This window comes from Eretmochelys imbricata, chromosome 21 (genome assembly GCF_965152235.1).
Source record: "Eretmochelys imbricata isolate rEreImb1 chromosome 21, rEreImb1.hap1, whole genome shotgun sequence".
Taxonomy (NCBI): domain Eukaryota; kingdom Metazoa; phylum Chordata; order Testudines; family Cheloniidae; genus Eretmochelys; species Eretmochelys imbricata.
Genome location: NC_135592.1, coordinates 7,107,002 through 7,130,684, shown reverse-complemented (window position 1 = coordinate 7,130,684; position 23,683 = coordinate 7,107,002). Strand labels below are relative to the sequence as shown.

Here is a 23,683-nt window from a genome sequence, read left to right as displayed (position 1 = left end):
CATCTACCTGAGAGCTGCAAGACCTGCTTCTCACCCACACATCTTCTCCTGTAGCCCCAAGTCAGGTCTCCCTCAAGAGGGCTCCCTGCAGTGTTTCACTCCCAAGGCCTCCTAGCCTGTGAGTTTTACTCCTGCGTCTGGGGACCTCCCTCCAGAGTCAACCCCTTGCTGCTGCCTGGCTGTCACCAACCACCCTGGTTCTTCACATCTTCCTAGGGGCCCCTACTTACGCCTTCCTGCAACTGGGCAGGGTTCCCCAGCTCTAGCCAGAGCTTCCATACATTTCCTCAGCACCCATCACCAGTAGCTCACAGTTATTGCTCTCCTGGTTTCCTGCAGCTCTTTTCCTTGAGTAACTCTGCTGCTCCTTCTGACTCTCTTCTGTTCTCAGACAGGTCACACTTTGCCTTTCCTGTCTTTTTCCCCTTCTCTGACCTACATACCTGGGAAGCAGCTAGTGAGTCACACGATCTCTGAAGACCACTCCCTCTTAAAGGAGCCAGCCACTCTTTGACATCTTTTTTTTAATAGAATATAAGAGTTTCTGCTGTGAAGGATTGGTGGTGGCAGGATTTGGGGAGCCCACGGTCCCAGCACATGGAGGCAGAGGGATTTGGGGTCAGGGCATTTGTAGGGCTGATAGATATGAGTCTTGAGTGCTGTCAGTTTAGAGGATGGTTTTATGCTGCCTACACTAGCAGGTAAAGCAGGTCAGGATCCATTTTCTAGCATAGATGGGGCCACAGGGAGCAGCGACAACGCTGGCTAGAACTTGGCCTAATGTCTTCCATTCTCTGGGTGATCAGAGATGGAATAACAACACGCAGCACTGCTCAAAAGTGGGTCACAGTATCATTATCACCATTTCACAGATGGGGAAACTGAGACACAGGAAGGGGAGTGATGTATCCAAGGGCACTCAACCAGCTGACCCCAAATCTGGGAACAGAACCTAGATCTCCTGGGTGAGTCTGCTACCCTACCCACTGGACCACCTTGCCTTCTAAAGCACCAGGTTTTTTAACCCATTCTGGTGTAAACAAGGGGAGGTATGTTGAGTCTAGAATAGGCAAGCCCCAGTGACAGCTAAGTAATTTATCCTGCATTTTTCTTTCCATTTAGCTGATCCCCTTCTAAGTAACCCCCTTCCCTCCCCACCCCTGCCCCCCAAAGTGGCACTAACATGCCATGTCCTGCCATAACATTGTTCAGCGTGCCTGCGTTTTATACCTCTTCCTGCACCGTGGGGCGCTCTCGTCTGTTTAGATTGTAAGCAGTTTGGGGCAGGAACTTTGTATTTGTACAGCACCTAGCAGAATGGGACCCCATTCTTGGTTGGCCCTTAGGCGCTCCCGGAATAAACATGACTAACAATAAGTATTCAGTAGAGTTGCCACCCTGGCTGCAGGTTTCTGCCCCTGCGGCAGCAAGACAAAAATTCATGCTGAGTCGTTGCAGCATCATTATGTTATAGTGCAAATAATCTACTTGGTCTTCCCTATTCAACACATATCTGGGGCAAGACTGGCTCATCATTTTGGATTGTACAATTACATTCATTGAAAAGAATATCTTGGAAGCTGTTGTCTCTAGTAGCTTTTGGGGTAGGACTAATGGAGAACTGGAAATGAACCTTTGTTTTTCTGGCTTGCATGATAAGAGTGTGTAAATGCTTCTGGTATATTGTACTCTGTTGATCTGGATTTTTGGACAACCCAAAGCTTGCGCGTGTTTGGCTCTAGTGATTTGGTTTGCATCACGATAAAGAGCTGGGTTTAGGTTCCAAACACCCTTAAAGTTTGGGGATGTTCAAACCTAAATCTAGATTTTCAAAAGTGGCTAGTGATTGTTGGTGCACCAACCTGAGACACCTTAAAAGGGCGTGATTTCCAGACCGTTCTGAGCACCCATCCTCTGAAGTTCAGATGTCTCAAATTGGTCACCCAAAAATGGAGGCAGCCATAATCATTAGACATGTTTACATGGTGTTTACTTTGGCCCCCATCTCTAACTACAGTGAGTCTGGTCTCATTCGGGACATGTCTACATTTGGAGTGGGGTGTGTGAATCCCAGCATGAGGAGACACCTGTGCTTCTTCTCGTCAAGCTTGCAAGCTACTGTGCATAGATAGACAGGGTGACACAGTAAGCAGGGGACACCCAAGCATCACACCCTTTCCCTTATCTAAAAAACAAAGTCCAGTCTGAGAAAAACAAACCCACCAACAACAAAATGACTGATCAGAAAAATACCCCTATCCTGCCACTTGTGTCAGGACTAGTTAATAGCTTTGCTGCTCTGTGCATTGGGAAAGAACTGGGGCTTGCTTGCTGAAGAAATGCCAAAATGTTCACTCAGCAAAGCACAAACACAGTGATTGCAGAGACTGGCTCAGGTGCCCACGAGCTACGCCTGTCACAGGAGAATATGGCAATTTATAGAAACAAACACATTCTTCTTCCTAGATTGGTAGAGGCGGTTTCTCCCTCATTTCATCCCTTATTTGGCTGCATCTTGTCCTCATTTACAATTTAAAAAAGAAATGAAATCAGACGTCAGAAGAGTGAGACGGCATTGGGTCAGCTTTGGATCTCATGTCTGCTGGGGCAAATCTGGAGTAAGTTCCACGAAATTCAGTGGAGTCACACCAGTGTCAGAGTGAGGGTATGTTTACGCTTCCAGCAGCCAGCCCAAGGAGACGTACTTGCGCCAGTCAGTAGGAGCTAGAGCGCTAAAAACAGAAGATAGCTGTGGCAGCGTGAGCAGTGGGGGGGCTAGCCACCCTCAGGACGTACCCGTTCGAGACCATAGGCACATAAGAGTAATACCTGCTGTGTTAAGTGCTCAGGTAGTACGGCGATAGGTGCAGTATAAGCACCCAGATACACAGGTAGTTAGTCAGATACTATGTCTCTCTCTGTGTCTAGCTACTACAACGATGGGGATTTTAAACAGCATTGATAGAATAGATGTATTGATTCAGCAGTCCTTAGTTGGGCAAAGCAGCCTGGCTCCAATCCTGCAGTCCCTATTCATTCAAAACTCCCAGGGAATTCAGTGGGAGCTTTGAGTGCATTGGAATTGCAGAACAGCGCCCTAGTAATTCAGTTCTAACTGGGGTCAGTCTAATTAGGCTGATCTCGCTAAATCGCTACGGGCTGAGATAAATTTTTCATCCTGGGCGATGTAGTTAGGTTGACCTAACCCACTCCAAAGACACGGCTAGGTTGATGGAAGAATTCTGTTGACCTAGCTACCGCCTCTCGAAGAGATGGATTAGCTACAGCCACAGAGAAACCTCTTCCGTCGGGGCGGGAAGCTCCTACGCTACAGCATGGCAGTGTCGGAGCTCTGCGGCTGTAGTTTAGACATACCCCTAGTTCCCTCCCTCTCTTCTAAACTTCGCAGGTAATTGGATGGGCATCTTCCCCTCGCCAGCATTGCTCAGCATGGCAGGGAGAGCTGTCGGCATGATGTGTCAGGTTTGCATTGGCACATCACATTCCAGTTCAGCTTGTCTAAGGCGAAGCAGCAGAAAAGCCCATGAGGACTAACCTTTGGGTTCCTGTATCCTGCGTGAGATGGAGGTAGGTCTTGGCAATTGTTGATCTTACAGTAATGTTGAGGGAAGGATCATTCTAAAACAGACCTGGATTTGCAGGGGCAGTCAGTAGTTCCATTTCTAAAGCGCGTTGCAGAATTGAGACAGGCTTCCGTGAATAAATAAAATCGGCTGGCATGTTTGATTTCAGGGCATCTGCGACTGCATGGAAAGCTCTGATTTCAGCTCCCCAGATTAAATAAAAGAAATATTCTCAAGCTGGTGAATTGGAGGAGGAATCTGCTATTATCTAATTTGTTCACTTTTCTCCACAGTCCGTTCTTGTATGCTAGGCAATGCTGCGGTCATTAACAATGGTAGTCAGAGCCCAAGAAGGAAGGCAGAGTGCTCAGGGAGTAGAGGGGGGGTCTGGGCATTTTGGGCTCTGTTCCTGGCCGTGGAAGGAGAGGAGAAGTGAAGAACTGGGAGTCAGGAGTGGGTTCTGTTCTCCGCTCTGCAAGGTGAACGTGGCATAAATGGTTAGAGCAATAGGGACTGCAGGTCAGGACTCCTGGGTTCTATTCTCTGTTCCACTCCTTTGTCCTGGGCAAACCCCTTTGCCTCAGTGCACCCATCTATGACACAGGGCTAGTTATAATGACCTAACTCACAAGGCTGTTGCAAGTATCATTAATGTTTGTGAGGTGCTTTGAGATCCTGAGATGAGAGGGGCTATGGAAGAGGAATGCAGCACTGATTACAGGAAGAGTAGGCGCCAGCAACAATAGTTCTTGTGTTCTTTCATAGAATCATAGAAGATCAGGGTTGGAAGGGACCTCAGGAGGTCATCTAGTCCCACCCCCTGCTCAAAGCAGGACCAATCCCCAACTAAATCATCCCAGCCAGGGCTTTGTCAAGCCTGACCTTAAAAACTTCTAAGTAAGGAGATTCCACCACCTCCCAAGGTAACGCATTCCAGTGTTTCACCACCCTCCTAGTGAAAAAGTTTTTCCTAATATCCAACCTAAACCTCCCCCACTGCAACTTGAGACCATTACTCCTTGTTCTGTCGTCTGCTACCACTGAGAACAGTCTAGAGCCATCCTCTTTGGAACCCCCTTTCAGGTAGTTGAAAGCAGCTATCAAATCCCCCCTCATTCTTCTCTTCCGCAGACTAAACATCCCCAGTTCCCTCAGCCTCTCCTCATAACTCATGTGTTCCAGTCCCCTAATCATTTTTGTTGCCCTCTGCTGGACTCTTTCCAGTTTTTCCACATTCTTCTTTGGGGTTGTTCAGTTCAGGGCAAAGGGCCTCAAAGGTTCCTCCCATTTCCCTGTATACACAAAGACCCCGTGATGCATTCAAATTATATCATCGAAACCATTTGGTCCCTCCAGTGACATAAGGCCCAGCGACTGGATCGGAATGGTGACACTTTACGATCCACTTTGCACAGGTGTCCGTCACTACAGAACCCGTGGAGCTCTTTCAGCTGATTGACCATTTATTAAACATCTGTTAATCATTTTATAGACTACTCATAAATGCACGCTCAGTGCACAGTGGGACCCAAACCATTGTACCAGGGAGGCCACAGGGCAGCACAGAATCCTGGGATTCAGGAAGTTTCTCAGCTCTCAGGAGAGCTTGCTAAGGACCCAAAAACAGCTGTCTACACAAGCTCTGTCCTCGTAGCTTTCCTGCATCCAAACCGCGGTGACATCATAACAGCAATAGTAAATCAATGTTGCATAACTGTGCGCCTGCTGTGGCCTTTAAGGTAATGTTTGCTCAGCTTATTAGATTGAGCTTTGTTTAGAACTCAGTTCTCCTGGTTCAAACTGTGTTTATAAGAATCATTTTTCCTCCTGCATCCCACATACTCACCAGAGGCACACCAATCCCTGCTCTTCCCCCCCCCAGCCTCCCTAGGAAAAGAAACGATGGGAAACAAATGGAAGTTTAATTTTGCTTTGACTTTTGAAAGGCTTTCGTCGTGTATGGAGAGTACGGCTTTCAGTAATCCCTCTGTTAAATCCACTGGGCAGTCATTTAGGTTTGCTGGGATTTAAATGGCATTGCCTGTTAATGCTGCTGAAAGCTGTACTGGCCTTTTGCTTGGAAAACAGTAACCAGGTTGGTTTTCCCTCTGGGTTGCTATGGGTCTGAGACAGAGCAGAGCTTCGTGAGTTGCATTCACCTGAGAGGGGCGGGGTAAACAGCCCCAAACACCAAAGTCCTCTAGTCTCAGGACAAGTTGCAACATGGGTGGAAGCAGGGCAGGTTACTCCCATGCTCCCCCTGCTGGTGTGTTGTAACCCTGCCCTGGAGAAGCCTTCTTGGGAGAGGAGACTTCGGTTTCCAGCCCCATCGACACCATTTTATCTGCTGGGTCTGCTAGCACTGAGGGTAGGCCCTGGGCTGTGGGGTGTCACGTGTTCTCCACTCTCATTGACTCCAGCTGGAGTTGAGGCACTCAGGGTGTGTCTACACTGCAATTAGAAACACACGCTGGCCCATGCCAGCTGGCTTGGGCTTGGGCTAAGGGACTGTTTTATTGCAGTGTAGACATTCAGGCTCAGGTGCTTGGTGATCCTCCCACCTTGCAGGCTCCTAGAGCCTGGGCTCCAGCCCAAGCCCAAATGTCCTCACCTCAGCTAAACAGCCCTGTGCCATGAGCCCGAGTCAGCTGACATGGACCAGCTGCCGGTATCCAATTGCAGTGTAGACATACCCTCAGTGCTGCACAGGATCAGGCCCAGTGATGGGAGCTTTGGTGAGATCAACTTTTTTTTCCAAAAGGAGTTGGACTGAATCCATTTCACATAAGCCACCGAAGAGCCAGCCGACCTGGGAGACTGGGAGGTAAGATGTCCTGTATCCTGCTGCCAGTTGCCGACCTGGGGAGAGGATGAGAGAACAAACAATACATGACACATATTAGTCCCATGGCTCCCCGCACTATTGGAAGGGGCTCAGATACGACGGTGATGAACGCAGTATAAGAAACTATAGAGAATGGAACAGAACCAAACAAAGTGAGCACAAGGCAAAGAAAGGGAGCTGCTCAGCTGTCGAGGGCCAGCCCAAAAGCCCAAACCTGGCTGCTTAAAGTTGGGCACCTAAATAGAAATAGCCTGAATTTTCAGAGACGCTGAACCCCTACAGCTCCCATTAGCTTTGATGGGCTTTGGATCAAGCCCTTATTGAAGATTAGGCCTAAAATGATCATATTTGTCATAGGCTGAAAATGAAAAACAAAACAATTCCCCAGATGTGGCTGATCATTATGATTTTAAAACAGCTTTGCCCTGAAAATCTTGTCCTACTGCTGTTTTTTTTTTATTATATTATTATTATTATTATTATTATTCCATTTAGTCCGATTACATCACATGCGGCAGTTGTCTTTTCCTCTTCCCCACCCCTGGTATCTGCAAAGCCGCTTTCCAAATGAGAACAGTAATTGTCTCCCAGAATACGTGACCTGCCATTGTGTCTCAGGTTCCTGTGGTGAACTTGGAAGCCAGAAATGGAGTGTTAATGTTCTATAGATTACAGTCCTGCCAAGCGCAATGTGGGGCTAGATTCTCATGGGTGCTTGTGTGTAGGATCGTTCCTGCACGTGCACGTGTGTGAAGCGTGTATTGTTAGAAGTGGGCGGGAAAATTAAGGTTTAAGGTGAGCCTGGATCTCAGATTTGTCTATCTGATAGTTGTCCCAAAGCCTTCCGTCTTAGGTACTTAGCTGGCCCCAGCGGTGGTGGAATAATTTGTAGAGAGGGGGTGCTGAGAGTCATTGAACCAAACTGTAAATGGATATCCTGGATATCATGGAAACCACTTCAAGTCAGGGGGTGCAGAAGCACCCCTAGTTCCAGCACCTATGGCTTGCCCCCAGCACTGTAGTATCTGAGCACCTCAAGATCTTTAATATATGTATCCTCCAAACACCCCTGCAAGGTAGGGCAGTGCTGCTATCTCCATTGCACACTTGGGGAACTGAGGCACAGAGAGCTTGCGTGACTGGCCCAATGTGACACAGGGCATCTGTGGCAGCATAGGGAGGGAACCCGGATCTTTTGACCCCAGGCCCGTGTCCTACCTCTGGCCAAGCTTTCTTCACCAAACAGTCAATGCAAGTGGTGTCCGGCCTCAGTGTCCTTGTAAACCTCCCTGAATGGTGGCTGCGTCCCCTTTCCAGCTTACTAAGATGAGCTGCTTTGCTGCTTCCCCCCATGCTATTTACACAGTCATCCAGGAATCGGGTTTTCTCAGACATTTCCCCTCGATTCTGCCATTAGCAGCCAGCCTGCTTGTCATGTCTCATTAGGTTAGCAGCCTTTCAGGGCTGTCCTCACGGCTCCGGCACAAGCTCTCGCTCAGGGGCTTGCAAGCTCAGTGCCCAGGCAGTCTGCACTGCTCTGGTATCAGTCTCAGGTCAGGCTGAGGAAGCCGCTTTCTGTGCTAAGCAAGGAAGTGCAAAGCCTTCCTGCACTGGGGTGTGGGAATCCCCCCACTCCATGCTTCTGAGCTGGAGCCCCATGGTGGGGAGAAACTGCTTGGAGTTTAAGGACCAAGGCTTCATGTTACCCTCCACCATGCACAGCATGTGGAAAGGGGAGAGCATCGGCAGCAGTGCCTCTCCACCTGGTAGGAGCCTCATAGCTTAGGGGACGTGGTCTGAAGTAAGGAAAGAGAAGAGCTAGGGAGCAGCTCCTCCCTCCACCACGTTCATTTATGTAGCTGCAAACCCCCCTCTGAAGTGGGTGATTGCAGCTACTGTCATGGCAGCATGGGTCCCAGGGCTCAGGATGGGGACTTCCAGGTCCTACAGAGGCTCCTGACTTCTCCATCCATCCTGAGATCTGCATGAATCTCGGGACATTGCAGCTTTGGGGCACGGAACTGTCAGCCAAGTGCAAACATCCCCTTCTCCCCACAGAGCAATTCAGGGCAAATGCCCTGGGCTGAATTCTGCCATGAACAATGCTAGTGTAAACCCAGAATAACTCCACTGACTTCAGAGGTATTGAGAGCAGAATTTGGCCCCTCACTGGAAACCTTAAGCTGTTTCCTAGCTCCTAGGCAGGTTTTCCTTATGGAGAGTGGCAGGTGGACAAAAAAGCTTAGATGTTGCTTTTGTTCTCTGGAAAATGAAGTGTTCTTATTCTCAGGGCTTCGTTGTGAAGAGAAGTAAGGAAGAAGAGAGTCCCTGCCCCAGTGAGCTCACAATTTGGGTGTTTATATCTGTGTAGGAGAAAACAAACTCCCAAAGAGGGGCTGCATTGTAATAGAATTCACACACGAGAGAGAGTACCCATTGGCACTAAAGAGAGCAGTGCAAAGAAATAAGAGGCAGATACCCATTAGTCAGCGAGAGCAGCCATGGTTGTCAAGGGTAAATTTGGTCTGAAGGTGGCCAACTGCCTGCATTCAGTATCTCAACAACGCCAGTCTCACGGTTTTAAGTCTGTAATCCGCAGGGCTGTTAATACCATCAGGGGCAGAGTCAGACAGAGAGAGGCTGTCGTCCTGCTGCCCGGTGCAGAGAGACGGTGTTTTCTTTGCTTCGCTTCCCCTTTCCCTGGCAGGATTATTCCCTTAGTGCTGCTTTAAAGTGACTTTGCACTGTCTGGCTCTGTCTCGTTTCCACGTCAACCTTTTAACCTCACTTAATGACATCGGTGCCCCAGCTAATTTAACGAAGCAGCGTGAAATGGGATTTCTTATTAAAAGATTAACATCAAAACCCAACGACTTTGTAGCCGTGACCCCTGATGGAACTTCTCCAGTCGGACATGCCCTGCTCTTTCTGAAAGAGACAGGACTCTTGAATAATACATGCCAGGCAGGGTGTGGTACTCCTTTAATCTCCCTTTCATCAATGCTTCTGCCTCTTTGATGTGCCTCTTGAGTCCAGGGACGTCTCTCTAAAAAGCGAGCATTAACCATGCTGCTTTGCATTAAGTGCAGTGTAACTTCTGTGGCTCCGTGAGCAATTTGATTTCCCTATCAGAAGGTGTTTGGTGTAGCATCGCCTGGCAGTTCTCAGCATGTCTTAGGAGCATCCGAGTGCAGTGCTACGTCTCCTCTAGCATGGATTGCTCAAGCATGCTCTCTCTCTCGTACATATATATATATGGGGGAGAATGTATGTAGAGATTAGAGAATTCTCAATAACCAGTGGCTTTTATTTTGGGTAATGCCACGGGGATCAGCTGGCCTTGTCTGTACTTGTGAATAACCCCGATGCAGTTGTCGGTATAACGGCACTCCTAAGTGAAGATCAGGACATACAGGGGTTTGTACTGACTGGGCTGGTCAAGGCTCAACCTTAAATGTAATTAAGAGTAAATCCTGATTAGCTCAATAGGTGCAAACCCCGGCCAGCCCTTGTCTCTGCCTGCAGGCTAGCACCAGTTGTTAGCCACTATTGTCCAAGTCAGTGCATTTAAAGAAGTGGCCCAAACAGCTTCCACAGAGGCAAGTGCTTTGGGTACTGAGATATGGATATAGAGGCCTAATTTTGGCCACCCACATTTGAACGTATTGGCCTCAGTCTCCTGTGTATTGGCCACTAGTTGCACTGTTTAGGGACCTAGGCCCAGATATTTAAAGTTATTTAGGTGGTGGTGCGATCCGCATTGCAATGCCTAACTGATTTCAGAGCATAAATCTCATTCCCAAAAGGGATTTCTGAGCCAAAATCCCATTGACAGTCGAGGGATTTTGTCTCCTAAGTGCCTGAATAACTTTTGAAAATGAGATTTAGGCTCCTAAATCAGTTAGGCGTTTCAGTGCTTAGCATAGCAAATCTTAATACCTTTAAAAATCTGGGCCATAGGGTATTTTCCATGTATTTGCTGCTGTTCCAGCCTCTTACTTTCCCCCAGTCTCGTGGTCAACTGAGGATCAGATCATCAATTGGTGTAAATTAGCATCACTAGATTGAATTAATCTGGCCGAGAAGTTTGGGAATCAGCCAGCCTTCCTGTTAAATGATCCCACCCTACAGAAGAGCCATCTCCAGAACCACTGCAAGCAAATAGATTTTCAAGGCCATCTCCCATTGATATAGGTTTGTCACGCTGGTGACCTGGAGTATTTTCCAGTGATCACTTCCCTCCGTCTCAGCGTGGGCTGTGTATTTGACAAAAAGGGGAATTAAATGACCCAGCCTCCGCCATAATTACGCATTTCACGGAAACAAAGTTGAGCAACTTCTCCAGTTAATTGGCTGAGCTGAGCCCAGTTTCCTCTTTCAGCTTTCATCGGAGCTGCTATCTTGGGTTGGTTTATTTCTTTTTTAAAATTGCTTTTATCCTTTACTGTGTATAGAAATATACAGCTGAAAAAAAATCCATTTCCTGCAGCTTCCAATTCCTGCCAGCCGATAAGAGACAAGGGTGAAGCCTTCCCTGGGCGCTGGGCCTGGAAAAGGACAGGAGCAACCAAATAGCTAAGAATAGCTGGGCAGGCGCAGTTTATAAAGTCTACAAGGGTTTTTTTAAAATTTGCTGATCTAATAAGGATGAAGCAAGTTTGCAACTCTCTCCAGGGTTGCGTATGGGTTGAGTTTTGTTCCCGTGTCTTTCTTCTCCCTGCCCCAATGTACAGTAAGGCATCTGAAACAAAGCGATAATTGCCTGGATGAGTTGCTGACATCATTTACAAACCCCAGACTGTATTTCCTTGCTGCTCTTGCTTAGCTGGATTCTCCATGCTGCTCAGCCATGAGGATTGAACTACCATGAGACGGAAGAGGTTGGTGGATCCAGATGAAAAATGGAAGGTACCATGTAAATGCTGATCTGTGTGGCTTGAATGAGAAACTGCCAGCAGCAAAAGGCTGAGGGGGTTGGGTGTGATCCTGAGGTGTGCCAAGTACCAGGCATTCTGAGCTCCTCTAAGGGCCATGCCCAGAAGGAGGTTTCTTATTCTGTTTGTAGGGAGAGAGGTGAATGACAGAAGAAGAATGGGTATATGGTTAAGACACCAGACTGGAGACCTGGTTTCAGTTCCTGGCTCTGCTCCAGACTCTCTGTGGGACCTTGTTCTAGTCACTTATTTCGGTCTGTGAAACGGGGTAACAGTCCTTCCTTTGTTAGCTTTTGGGGGCAGGGCTGCTTCTTGCTTCATGTCTGTACAGCACCTTGCACAATGTGGCCCTGACCTTGGTTGAGGGTCTCTCAGTGTGAGCATAATACACAGCTGGACAGCTTACGGGGCATCGGGAAGTCTCTTGAAAAAGGAAGGCAAAGGGTGGGTGTATAACTGGCTGGAAAATCTATAAGGTGGGTGCATAACTGGTTGGAAAATCATTCCCAGAGAGTAGTTATCAGGGGATCACAGTCATGCTGGAAAGGCATAATGAGTGGGGTCCGCAGGGATTGGTTCTGGGTCTGGTTCTGTTCAATCTCTTCATCAATGATTTAGAGCAGTGTTTTCCAAACGAGGGCCGCTGCTTGTTCAGGGAAAGCCCCTGGCGGGCCGGGCTGGTTTGTTGACCTGCCGCGTCCGTGGGTTTGGCCGACTGCGGCTCCCTCTGGGCGCGGTTCACTGCTCCAGGCCGATGGGGGCTGCGGGAAGCGGTGCGGGCCGAGGGATGTACTGGCCGCTGCTTTCCGCAGCCCCCATTGGCCGGACACAGCGAACCGCGCCCAGTGGGAGCCACGATCGGACGAACCTGCGGACGCGGCTGGTAAACAAACCGGCCCGGCCCGCCAGGGGCTTTCCCTGAACAAGCAGCGGCCCTAGTTTGGGAAATACTGATTTAGATAATGGCTCAGAGAGTACGTTATAAAGTTTGTGGACCATACCAAGGTGGGAGGGGTTGCACATGCTTTGGAGGATAGGATTAAAATTCAAAATGATCTGGACAAACTGGAGAAATGGTCTGAAGTAAATAGGATGAAATTCAATAAGGATAAATGCAAAGTACTCCACTTAGGAAGGAACAATCAATTGCACACACAGAAAATGGCAAAGACTGCGTAGGAAGGAGTACTGTGGAAAGGGATCTGGGGGGTCATAGTGGATCACAAGCTAAATATGAGTCAACAGTGTAACACTGCTGCGCAAAAAAAAAAAAAAGCATACATCATTCTGGGATGTATTAGCAGGAGTATTGTAAGCAAGACACAAGAAGTAATTCTTCCGCTCTACTCCTTGCTGATTAGGCCTCAACTGGAGTATTGTGTCCAGTTCTTGGTGCCACATTTCACGACAAATGTGGACAAATTGGAGAAAGTCCAGGGAAGAGCAACAAAAATAATTAAAGGTCTAGAAAACGTGACCTGTGAGGGAAGATTGAAAAAATTGGGTTTGTTTAGTCTGGAGAAGAGAAGACTGAGAGGGGACATGATAACAGTTTTCAAGTACGTAAAAGGCTGTTACAAGGAGGAGGGAGAAAAATTGTTCTTCTTAACCTCTGAGGATAGGAGAAGAAGCAATGGGCTTAAACTGCAGCAAGGGCAGTTTAGGTTGGACATTAGGAAAAACTTCATAACTGTCAGGGTGGTTAAGCACTGGAATAAATTGCCTCGGGAGGTGGTGGAATCTTCATCATTGGGGATTTTTAAGAGCAGGTTGGAGAAACACCCATCAGAGATGGTCTAGATAATATTTAGTCCTGCTTTGAGTGCAGGGGACTGGACTAGATGACCTCTCGAGGTCCCTTCCAGTTCTATGATTCTATCCTGGCCCCCTGGAAGTAGGTGGCAAAACTCCCACTGACTTCACTGTGGCTAGGATTGCACTCAGAAATTTAAAAAAAACACAGTAAAACTACCTCCAGAGTATATTGCAGCAGGTGGCTTTCAATCCTGTGGCAAACAGTTTGTAATTCAAAGACATTCTTGCTCCTAGTCTATTACCGTATATAACAATTATGGCATGATGTTATTACTGGCCAAGCACCAGCGCTTTGCAAAACATACCAGCAGGGGACAAAGGCTTTCTCTGCATCTTCAAAGGTCTTTGCAGATATTAACAATATCTTTAGAAATCAGGGTCTTTATAACACCCCAAAAAGGGGAATTAGCTGTTCCCCCCTCCCTCCACACATTTGTAATCTCTCTCTTGGCCACGGATGGGGGCAAGGCCTGAAGAAGGAACATGTCTGATCTTAGAGAAAACGCTTTATGTCTATGTATTGTGAAAGATCATCTCAATCCTCAGCGTAGGGCCTGTCTGTACTGGTGCAAAGCCCCAGTGTAGATGTGCTGCACCAGGGTTAAACAGGAAAATTTGCACGAGTGCAAGCCCCGAATTTGACACAATGCCTTTGCGCTGGGGGTTTGCACCAGCGTAGGTACTGCACTGCTACAACTCTCCCCAGCATGGACGGGCCCTTAATGTTCTCCGTCCTTTGGTCTCCAGAAGTGCCCTTCGAGTTCCCTAGAAGGATCCACATGCTGCACATCCCACCGCAAGCCCCCGCTACCTTTACGTAGTAGCGCTGGCTGCCAGGAGCCATGCATGGACCCAACAGAAGGACTGGCTGGTCACTGCGTGGATGGACCACTGCAGCCTGGGGAGTAAAGCATGCAACAGAACAGTGCAGATCACCTCCTGGGCATGATCTTCTGCGCCCTCTGCACGCTGAACTTCCATTGAAGTCAATGGTGTTCCATGCAAGATCAGACTCCCTATTATTTTTATAGCACTGTAGGTGCTCATGAGACATCACAGACATCTAGGAAGACAAGATCACTGTGTCCAGAAGCTTATTTGTCTAAAGGCCTGATTCTGCTTCCATTGATGTCATTAATAGGGGGTTCCATATGGTTAATATAATAGCAACCCATGGAGGAGAGGAGAATCAACAGTGAACAACAGAGGCAAATCCCTTCCTAGTAATGAAATCTGTGCTTGTCTCATCCACACCTAGGACACGTCACTTATTAAACCTTTACATGCAGTCTCTGGAGAACGCGCCACTCCTCCTGTGCAAGATGCTCCCTGGGGATAATGTATTCCAAAGTAACAATCTATCAAAATTATACTGTACTAAAGGGTCATTCTGTGAAAATGTGATGGAAATTAGAAATCAGGCCATGTCTGCCAACAATATTTAACTGTTCGCCAACTCTTCATTAGAAGCCACAAGCCATTTATGCATCACCTAGATTTGCATAACAGTTTGCATAGAAAACTCAGCCACTGGAAAATGTGTGGTTTTCAAATGGGAAGGCAGTGTGCTTTAGGCATTTCAAACTGGGCATAGGGAGACAGGCCTGGTTTCTATTCCTGGCTTTACCCGCGACATTTTTGTGTGGCCTGTGGCTAGTCACGTCCCCTCTCTATGCCTCAGGCTGTCTGTCTGTAAAATGTAAGTTAAAGCACTCCTGTCCCTCCCTGCAGGACGGAACGTGAGGGATTGAAAATGTTTGTAAAGGGATCTGGAATCCTCTTGCAGAAGACAAGGTGTCACTGGGATGGGGAAGGGGGTTAATGTGTCTTCAGCCTTCTGATATTGCAGTATTAGAAGGAACAGTCTCTTCCCCATTTGTAAATCCAGGTCACACCTGGGTTTCTCTTTCCTGTTTGTGAAAATCCGGGGCATTTGTCTGTGCTCTAGAAACCAAAGCCTGAAAAAAAGAGGCCAAAATACAGGCTGGTTCCTGAATCTCTGCATGTGCTCCTGTTTTGGTGGCAGATTTGACCATTGGTTTCAGCTTCCTAGTCTTCCCCACTCAAGCAGTCTGATTCAGCGGGTGTGGCAAAGCAACGTAAGCCAGGGCTCCTGGGTTCAATTTGTACCTCTACAGCTGATTAAGAATATCAGAATGGCCACACTGGGTCAGACCGTATCCTGTGTTCTGACAGTGGCCAATGCCAGGTGCTACAGGGGGAAAACTGACTCACTGAATGGCTTCAGGCCAAGTCACTGCCCCTCTCGAAGCGTCCATTTCCTCATCTGGAAAGTGGAGAAAATGTTACTTCCTCACCTTTGCAGCTTGGGAGGAAGTTGTGCTAAGCCTTGTTAGAGCTCACAAAGCAGTAACTTGTCTGTGATAAGAGGAGACAGATCCTGAGTACAAGATGTTAGAACCTGAAATGCTTCCAAACTTATAACTTTTTTCAATGATATTTTCCCCAGACGGTTTGGATTTGCAAATCTAGTAAAACACCGGAGCGTCTAACACGCTATCCTTGCACTGAACGAGTGTAAAATGTCAGAGGCAAGCTGCCCTGTGCAGGTGACCTTAGAGCAGAAGTTTACTCAAACAATAGCCTATCTGCCATAAGGGTACCCAATGCAACAGTTTTGTTGCTGCATCTTCTCCCTGGCTTCTACAAATGGTGCCAATAATGGTGTTACTGATGGGAAACATCTACCAGGAACCAACCTGCTTCTGTCTGTCTCTCTTCTTTCTCTGTCCCTGTTTGTTCATTGCTATGGAACCTGAGGCTCCCCCCATTCCCTGGGTGTATTGTTTTTAGACCCCTCTATTCAGACTTCTTCTTTCTCTTTGCTCCCAGCTGGACAAAGGGGACGTGAGCACGCTTAGCCTGCCTTCCAATGCCAGCCACGGCGACTCCGACATCGGCAACATCTGCTTGGATGTCCCAGATGGCACCCCAGACCCGCACAGGACGAAAGCAGCCATCGACCACCTGCACCAGAAAATCCTCAAGATCACCGAGCAGATCAAGATCGAGCAGGAGGCTCGGGACGACAACGTAGCTGAGTACCTGAAGCTGGCCAACAACGCCGACAAGCAGCAGGCCTCCCGCATCAAGCAAGTCTTTGAGAAGAAGAACCAGAAGTCGGCCCAGACCATCGCCCAGCTCCATAAGAAGCTTGAGCACTACCACAAGAAGCTAAAGGAGATTGAACAGAACGGGCTCTCCCGACAGCCCAAGGATGTGTTTCGGGACATGCACCAGGGCCTCAAGGATGTGGGGGCCAATGTCCGGTCCAGCATCAGCGGCTTCGGAGGTGGGGTAGTGGAAGGCGTCAAGGGAAGCCTGTCGGGTTTGTCCCAGGCCACCCACACGGCTGTGGTCTCCAAGCCCCGGGAGTTTGCTAGCCTGATCCGGAACAAGTTTGGCAGCGCCGACAACATCGCCCACCTGAAGGACGCTCTGGATGATGGGCACCCTGAGGAGGCCTCGAGGACTCTGAGCGGCAGCGTCACCCTGGTGTCCAGCCCCAAGTATGGCAGCGATGACGAGTGCTCCAGCGCCACCTCGGGATCGGCGGGGGGCAGCAACTCAGGGGCAGGGCCCGGCGGCTTGGGGAGCCCCAAGTCCAATACCCTGGACAGTCACCACAATAACTTTGACACCATCCTGGAGGAGCTCCGGGAGATTAAGGACAGTCAGTCGCACCTGGAGGACTCAATGGAGGATCTCAAGGCGCAGCTGCAGAGGGACTATACCTACATGACGCAGTGCTTGCAAGAGGAGCGGTACAGGTAGGGCCAGCCCCAGTGCAGCTGTGTGTGAGCGCGTGCGTGGGTGCCGTCTCCCTGTCTCTGCAAGGCTGTTCCTACGTGGCTCACACCAGTGGGGCTGCATCTCCATTGGCCCTTCGTAGCATTGCTATTTTATATGTAGTTCTTTGCAATTCGTTGTGCAGAGCTGTTCAGTTAAAGCAAATGCCTTCAACACCCACTGCCACCCTGCTCAGGAGCAGCCCTACAATAACAAACCACTGTGCGCAGCTCCAGTGCACCCCCTGAGCAACTCCACAGTAACAAAGCCGTGTATGCAGCCTGGCCCCCAGAAGCAACCCTACAATAACAAGCCGCTGTGCATGCTTGAACAACAATAACAAATAAATGTGTGTGCACAGTGGACGAGGATATTGGTAAGGAAGTAGATTCACGTTTCAAGCTTCCCAATATGGAAAGTAACTGATTTACCGCAATGATGCCACACACCTTGACAGTGTCTTTGAAGAAACAAAAATTGGGTGTTTCTGAGCGCACTTGGCTTTTTAGGGGGTTGTAAATTCCAATATATTTTACTAGTGGGGGGAGGGCACTATAGTTTAAACCCACAAACCCAGCTACAAAGAATTCTGGAATAAGGTAGATCCTGGGATGGTCTATTGGCCGTTTTGTGGGTCACAGATCAATAACAAGGCTGAGAACCACTGGCTTAGGCAATGAGATATAAAGCCGAGCCATTCAAAAGGGCAAATCTAGGGGGGAAAGGTTCTGCAGTACCTGAGCGTTCTGTTTTCCATGGGAAGAGGAGCGTGGGATTCTGTTCCCAGTAGGGAAAGGAACCAGGATTTGTTACACTGAGCCCAGCAAGCTACGTGTGGCCTCCACATTGACGAGCCAGGCTCTGCTCGTTTGTTTAGCTGTAGGACCTCCCAGCCGCCCGTAGCCCTGAAGGAATCCCATGATGCTTCCCCTCTGCCAATCACCCTGAGAAAAATGGCTCTTTGCTATTTATAAGAGGCCAGAGGAAATGCTTGACAGGCAGTGCCAGCCCCCTCAACTCTTGGGAACGGGAAACAAGGACCAGCCTCCAAAGGGGGCATTGGCTTGGGCTTGCTTTATTTTAGATCATTTTGGCTGAGGACAAAAGTTGAAACCCTGTTTAAAAATACTTCTCCAACTGCGAGCCGGCTTGTGATGTCATTGGGGTTCCTTTTTCCCCCCAGCCTTGCTATTTGAAGGGTCTTCCAAGCCCTTCTCGGAAGCTGGAAAATGTCCTGAAATATCCTTGCCAGTGTCAGACGAGATGGAAATAAAACACCGTGTTCCCAAATCCAGATAGTCCTAAGTGGCCAAAGAAACTCCCCTCCCTTCCTTCCTCCCCCCTCCAACAAAGGGGACTGGGGGTAAGGGTCACAGAGCCTTTCTCATTGACTAGAGTGTGCTGGTTTGAATGCGGCTTAGGGGCTCAGGTTCAGGAGGAAAGCCATTACCATCTGGTGGCCTATATGAAGCGAAGTGGGAGTGCAGCTCAAGTGGCAGCCACCCCTGTCGTGTGCACTTGGATGGCAGTCTTGACACAAAGTCCAAGGACTGAACAGGTGACAAAGGCAGCTGAGCTGTCCTCTCACCCTTAGAGATCAGGGCTAAGGCACTGGGCTCTGTTTGTACTGCTGTGGATAAGATGGGGTGGAAGGTTCACTTCCCCCACCCCATTAGACACAAGGTGCCCTTCCAACACATTTCATCTCAGAGAGGGAGGCACAGGAGAGGCTTAGGAGCTGTGTAACCAGGAGATTCTGAAGCTCCGCTGACCTGTGGTTTCAGGGCCATTTGAGTTCCTTCCACGGCTAAGGGAGTTCTGGAGAATCCGAGGTGGCTGCTTCTGAGAGCGAGACCAGCTCCTCGGGGAGTGCAGCACAAACCAGGCATCCTAGAGACAAAACAGAAGAGAGATGAAATAAACTCCACATTATCAATCGCTGCATGCACACAGCCTCCTCTGTCTGCTTCTAATTTGCATCCTTCAAAGTGTCCATTTGTTGACTCCAGGCAGCACTGGAACCTGTCCTATTTGTTTTAGGTGCCATGGTGTCATTGCTGTGTGGAGTGCCTCAATTGCTTGATACACAAAGTCATTTCCATGTCATCCAAGTCACCTCTGTATGCTAGATATCTGGGGCGCCAGTGAGGTTTGCGCTGGGGGGGAACTGGAGTTAATGGAATCTCAATTTGATGGAAACAGACTGTTCTCCTTGCATGGTAGGAGAAAGATGAATCAAATGTAATAACCTGGCTGCCAGCATTCACACCTTCCCCATGCACCTTCTCCACCCCCGCAGATACGAACGCCTGGAAGAGCAGCTGAATGACCTGACGGAGCTCCACCAGAATGAAATGACCAACCTGAAGCAGGAGCTAGCCAGCATGGAGGAGAAGGTGGCCTATCAGTCCTATGAGAGAGCTAGGGACATCCAGGTATGGGAACCCAGAGAGGCCACGCCACCATCCTTACTCAGCTGAACTGGCATCTTTTTGCAGATGAGATAGGAAAGGGGCAGGGGGCGGGGGGCGCGCAGATTTCTGCAATGGGAGAAGGGACACTACGTGCCTCGGGGGGAAGTGTGGGGCTAGTACCTGAAAGATGGAGGGGAAGGAATTCCCTTTTAAGGAATGAGCTACCACCTTCCAAAGCAGTCATTTGCTGGGATACACTGTTCAGAGACAGAGAGCCTAGAAGAGACAGCAGTGGGACAATTTAGCCATGACCCTCCGAGACTCTTAGTCCGGTAGAGAGCTGCATGGCTCTGGGGACTAGTGATGGACTACTGAGGGCTGTTCCGTGGCCCACATGGAATGTGTGCCTGGAATGTGTCAAGTTCCTAGTGAACTAAATTCACTTTAAACAAGAGGTAAACACAGGATGTTTCTGGGAACAGTGCAAAGGTCTGAGTCACTCACTTAGCAGCAGGGCAGAGAAGCAGCCTGAGGTGAGCAGAGGGGCTCATTGCAGGGACCATGGAGTCAGATATGTAGGGCTGCAAGGGACCTCCAGAGGCCATCTAGTCCAGCCCCCTGTGCTGAAGCAGGACCAAGTAAACCTAAACCATCCCTGACAGGTGTTTGTCCAACCTGTTCTTTAAAACCACCAATGTTGGGGATTCCACAACCTCCCATGGAAGCCTGTTTCAGAGCTTAACTACCCTGAGAGTTAGGAAGCTTTTCCTAATATCTAACCTAAATCTTCCTTGCTACAGTATAAGCCCATTACCTCTTGTCCCACCTTCAGTGGCCGTGGAGAACAATTGATCACCATCCCCTTTATAACAACCCTTAGCATATTTGAAGACTGATCAGGTCCCGGCTCAGTTTTCTTTTCTGAAGACTAAGCGTGCTTTCCTCGTAGGTCAAGTTTTCTAAACCTTTGATTATTTGTGTTGCTCTCCTCTGGATTCTGTCCAGTTTGTCCACATCAAGTGTAGCACCCAGAACTGGACACAGCACTCCAGCTGAGGCCTCATTATTGACAAGTAGAATGGGACAATTACGTCTCATGTCTTACATACAACATTCCTGTTAAAACCTATGGGAGCAGATGCCAGCTCCCTGCTTTGTTCTGGTTTCCAGAGGTGCTCAGCTGCCACGTCTCTCTGGAGCACCTCTGAAAACGGGGCTGCTGGGGTCTTACGGACAGCACCAGCTAGACCATTGAAATCTATGTCTCTGTCAATCCGTCTGTCTACCTGTCGGGGTTTTTGTATTGCACCCAGTACGTAGGGACTGATCAGAAGTGCTCCGTTAGGACTGTCACATCGCACCGCCCTTTGCATTGTCACCTTTCGGGTGTCAATAATATACGGGCCATTTATCAGAGGCCCCCAGTGGGTGGATTTGACTGTCGCTGTTCAGCACAGTCTGCAGGGGACTGTTCTGCCCTCATGTGGCAATTGGGGGAACTTCCCAGTGGAATTGACTATATTTGATGCTCAGGTTTTATTCGCCCTTTGGAAAAAATAGCACATGTATCGTGGAAGGGAAGCAAATACATTTCAAGTGAATTAAGAACAAACCAAGCAAAATGCAAATCTGCAAAGCAATGGAAAAGCTCTGTGCTTTCCTTACATGCATTGCACCTTCTTCACCAGGCACGTGTGGGCAGATATAGCTCTATCTCTGCCCTCCCCCCAATGCATTGTGCATACTATATACTTCCCCTTTCTCTGATACCTCTGTTTAACGCTCAGAATAGCGGGTTCGCGTGGATGCAGGTGGGGAAGGTTTTGAGGAAAGTTTTGTGCCATGTGCACAAGAATCCCGTCAACCAGGGATCCCAAAATGGAGTCTTTGCAACTTGTTTCTTTCTGACTATCATACGCCTTCATTGTAAGGCTCTTCGGGGTGATGCTTTCAATGGTACAAGATTATCAGGGCAGAACCCTAATAATAACCCTACGTTGCACAGCGATAGCTCAGCAGATCTCAAAGCACTTTGCAAATGTTAATTGAGCCTGACAACCTACCTTAGGTTTCAAAGTAACAGCCGTGTTAGTCTGTATTCGCAAAAAGAAAAGGAGTACTTGTGGCACCTTAGAGACTAACCAATTTATTTGAGCATATAAATTGGTTAGTCTCTAAGGTGCCACAAGTACTCCTTTTGTTTTTGCAACCTACCTTAGGTAGGTGAATAACACTCCCCTATTCCGGGTGGGTGTACTGAGGCACCCAGCATTGTTTAAGTATCTTGTCCCAAAGTGTCATAGCCAGGAACAGAAACAAGGAGCGCTGCGCTCTCACCTACACTTCCTCACTGAGTTGGGTACCGAACCCAGGCATCCTGGCTTCCCAGTCCCTGGCTCTACCCCACCAACCTCCCCTCCCTCACGGAGACAGGCACGGAACCCAGGAGTCCTGGCTCCCCAGTCCCCAGCTCTAACCCACCAGCCTTCCCTCCCTCATAGAGACAGGCACAGAACTCAGGAGTCCTGGTTCTAACCACCAGACAGCACTCTCTACCACACAGTGTAGCCGCTACGCTGTGGTGTCCTACCCTGCGGCCAAACTAACCGTGGTTCACGTCTACCTCTGCAGGAAGCGGTGGAGTCGTGCCTCACCCGCGTCACCAAGCTGGAGCTCCAGCAGCAGCAGCAGCAGGTGGTGCAGCTGGAAGGGGTGGAGAACGCCAATGCCCGGGCCCTGCTAGGCAAATTCATCAACGTCATCCTGGCCCTCATGGCAGTGCTGCTCGTCTTTGTCTCCACCATCGCCAACTTCATCACGCCCCTCATGAAGACCCGCATGCGCATCCTCAGCACCACCCTGCTGCTCCTCTTCCTCTTCCTCCTCTGGAAGCACTGGGACTCCATCGCTTACTTCCTGGCGCATGTTTTGCTCCCCAGCTGATTCCCTGGGGGCAGCATTCCATTTTCCTACTGAGAAAACAGGAAAGGGATTGGCGGGTGGGGGAGAAACTGGAACCTTCCATAAAATGTCTTCATTCATTCGGTTCAGCCTGGTTTCCCACCCCCTGCACCCATCCGTATTCACATCCTGCATCCTCATTGTGGCCAGGAGCATGGGCTGTTGTGCCAGAATTGTTCACTCCTCCGCGAAGCCCTGGGAGTTGAGGATGGGGAGAGCGATGGAGAGTTTGGAAGAAGCCTGTAACTGGCATGTTCTTAGTTTGTTTGTTTGTTTTTAATGACATTATCGTAATAGTCTCTGGGCACGAGGCTTTCTTTACATGCCAGCTGCCACCGGGACTGTAATTTAAAAGCTTTGTATCCAGAGCAGAGTTTGCCTTTGAACCCAGCCACCGGGAAACTTTCTCTAGCGAGAGGAGAGGTTTTTTCTTGAAGACAAGGCTGGTGAAAAGCTCATACCTGGGATGCAATAAAGAAATCAATAGCAAAAGGAAGAAGTGGCGCTCAAAGTGAATATTCTAACGTTTCTGCTCCTGGGAGAGCTTGCATATTTGATGAAGCAGAATGTACACATCACACCAGCTTCTCCAGACCAGACGCTTGTTCATTCCCATTGTTACCAAACAGCTGACAAGCTGAACACAGAATTGGGGTTGCTATTTATTATTAAGATGGCTTCCTTTGCACAGCTGATCATTGGCGTACGGCCAGCGGATACCAGTTCTGGTTCTGATCAGAAAACACATACACTTCTGGCACAGGTGAAACACAGTGGGTTGGCGTTAGTTTTTTTCCTACTTTGGCTTTTGTTTGATCTCTTCAGGGACACGTGGACCTTCCAACATTGCACCTATGAAATTTACGATCTACCCAAAGTGTTGTGCGCATGTTTTTAATTTATTTCGAGGTTCTGTTTCCATTTGTGAATCGAGCGTGGGGGTAAAATGCAGCTGCTATCACAGCCTCCATGTTGCTAAAGAAGACAGAGCATGTTGTCTCAAAAGTTTCTTGAATGGTTTCATATTTATGTGCGTGTGTGTATGTACACACACACACACACACAATCACATCCTCTCCTGTTGCAACTGGGTTTAGCTCCAGTTCACAGTCACAGAGAATTTGGCCTTTCGTATCTTTGAGGCTCATTCCTGCTTTCCTGACACAGCCAGAAATTCTACAGGTGTACTAAAGAAGTCAGTGGATGTGGTGGTGTGGCACAGAATGCAGGATTGAGTGCTTGGAAGGAGGGATTGTCCTAATTTGGTGAACAGCCAGTCACCTTTGTCCGTTAAAGGAAAACGGTCTGCATTATCTCTCC

The 23,683-nt window shown here is 48.7% G+C and overlaps 1 protein-coding gene across 2 annotated transcripts in view; it reads left to right on the top strand.

The window, feature by feature from the left end:
• TMCC2 (transmembrane and coiled-coil domain family 2) overlaps positions 1-23,341 on the top strand; it is a 67,366-nt gene extending 44,025 nt beyond the window's left edge. The window contains exons 1-4 of one of the 2 annotated variants that reach the window (XM_077839167.1): positions 11,089-11,337; positions 16,032-16,969; positions 19,288-19,423; positions 22,034-23,341. In XM_077839167.1, coding sequence (XP_077695293.1) covers positions 11,296-11,337; positions 16,032-16,969; positions 19,288-19,423; positions 22,034-22,345 — 1,428 coding nt within the window. In that variant the 5' untranslated portion in view covers positions 11,089-11,295 and the 3' untranslated portion in view covers positions 22,346-23,341. Of the gene's footprint in view, positions 1-11,088; positions 11,338-16,031; positions 16,970-19,287; positions 19,424-22,033 lie in introns of those variants that run through there. The other variant, XM_077839166.1, reaches the window with a different exon arrangement.
• Positions 23,342-23,683: the final 342 nt, after the last annotated feature.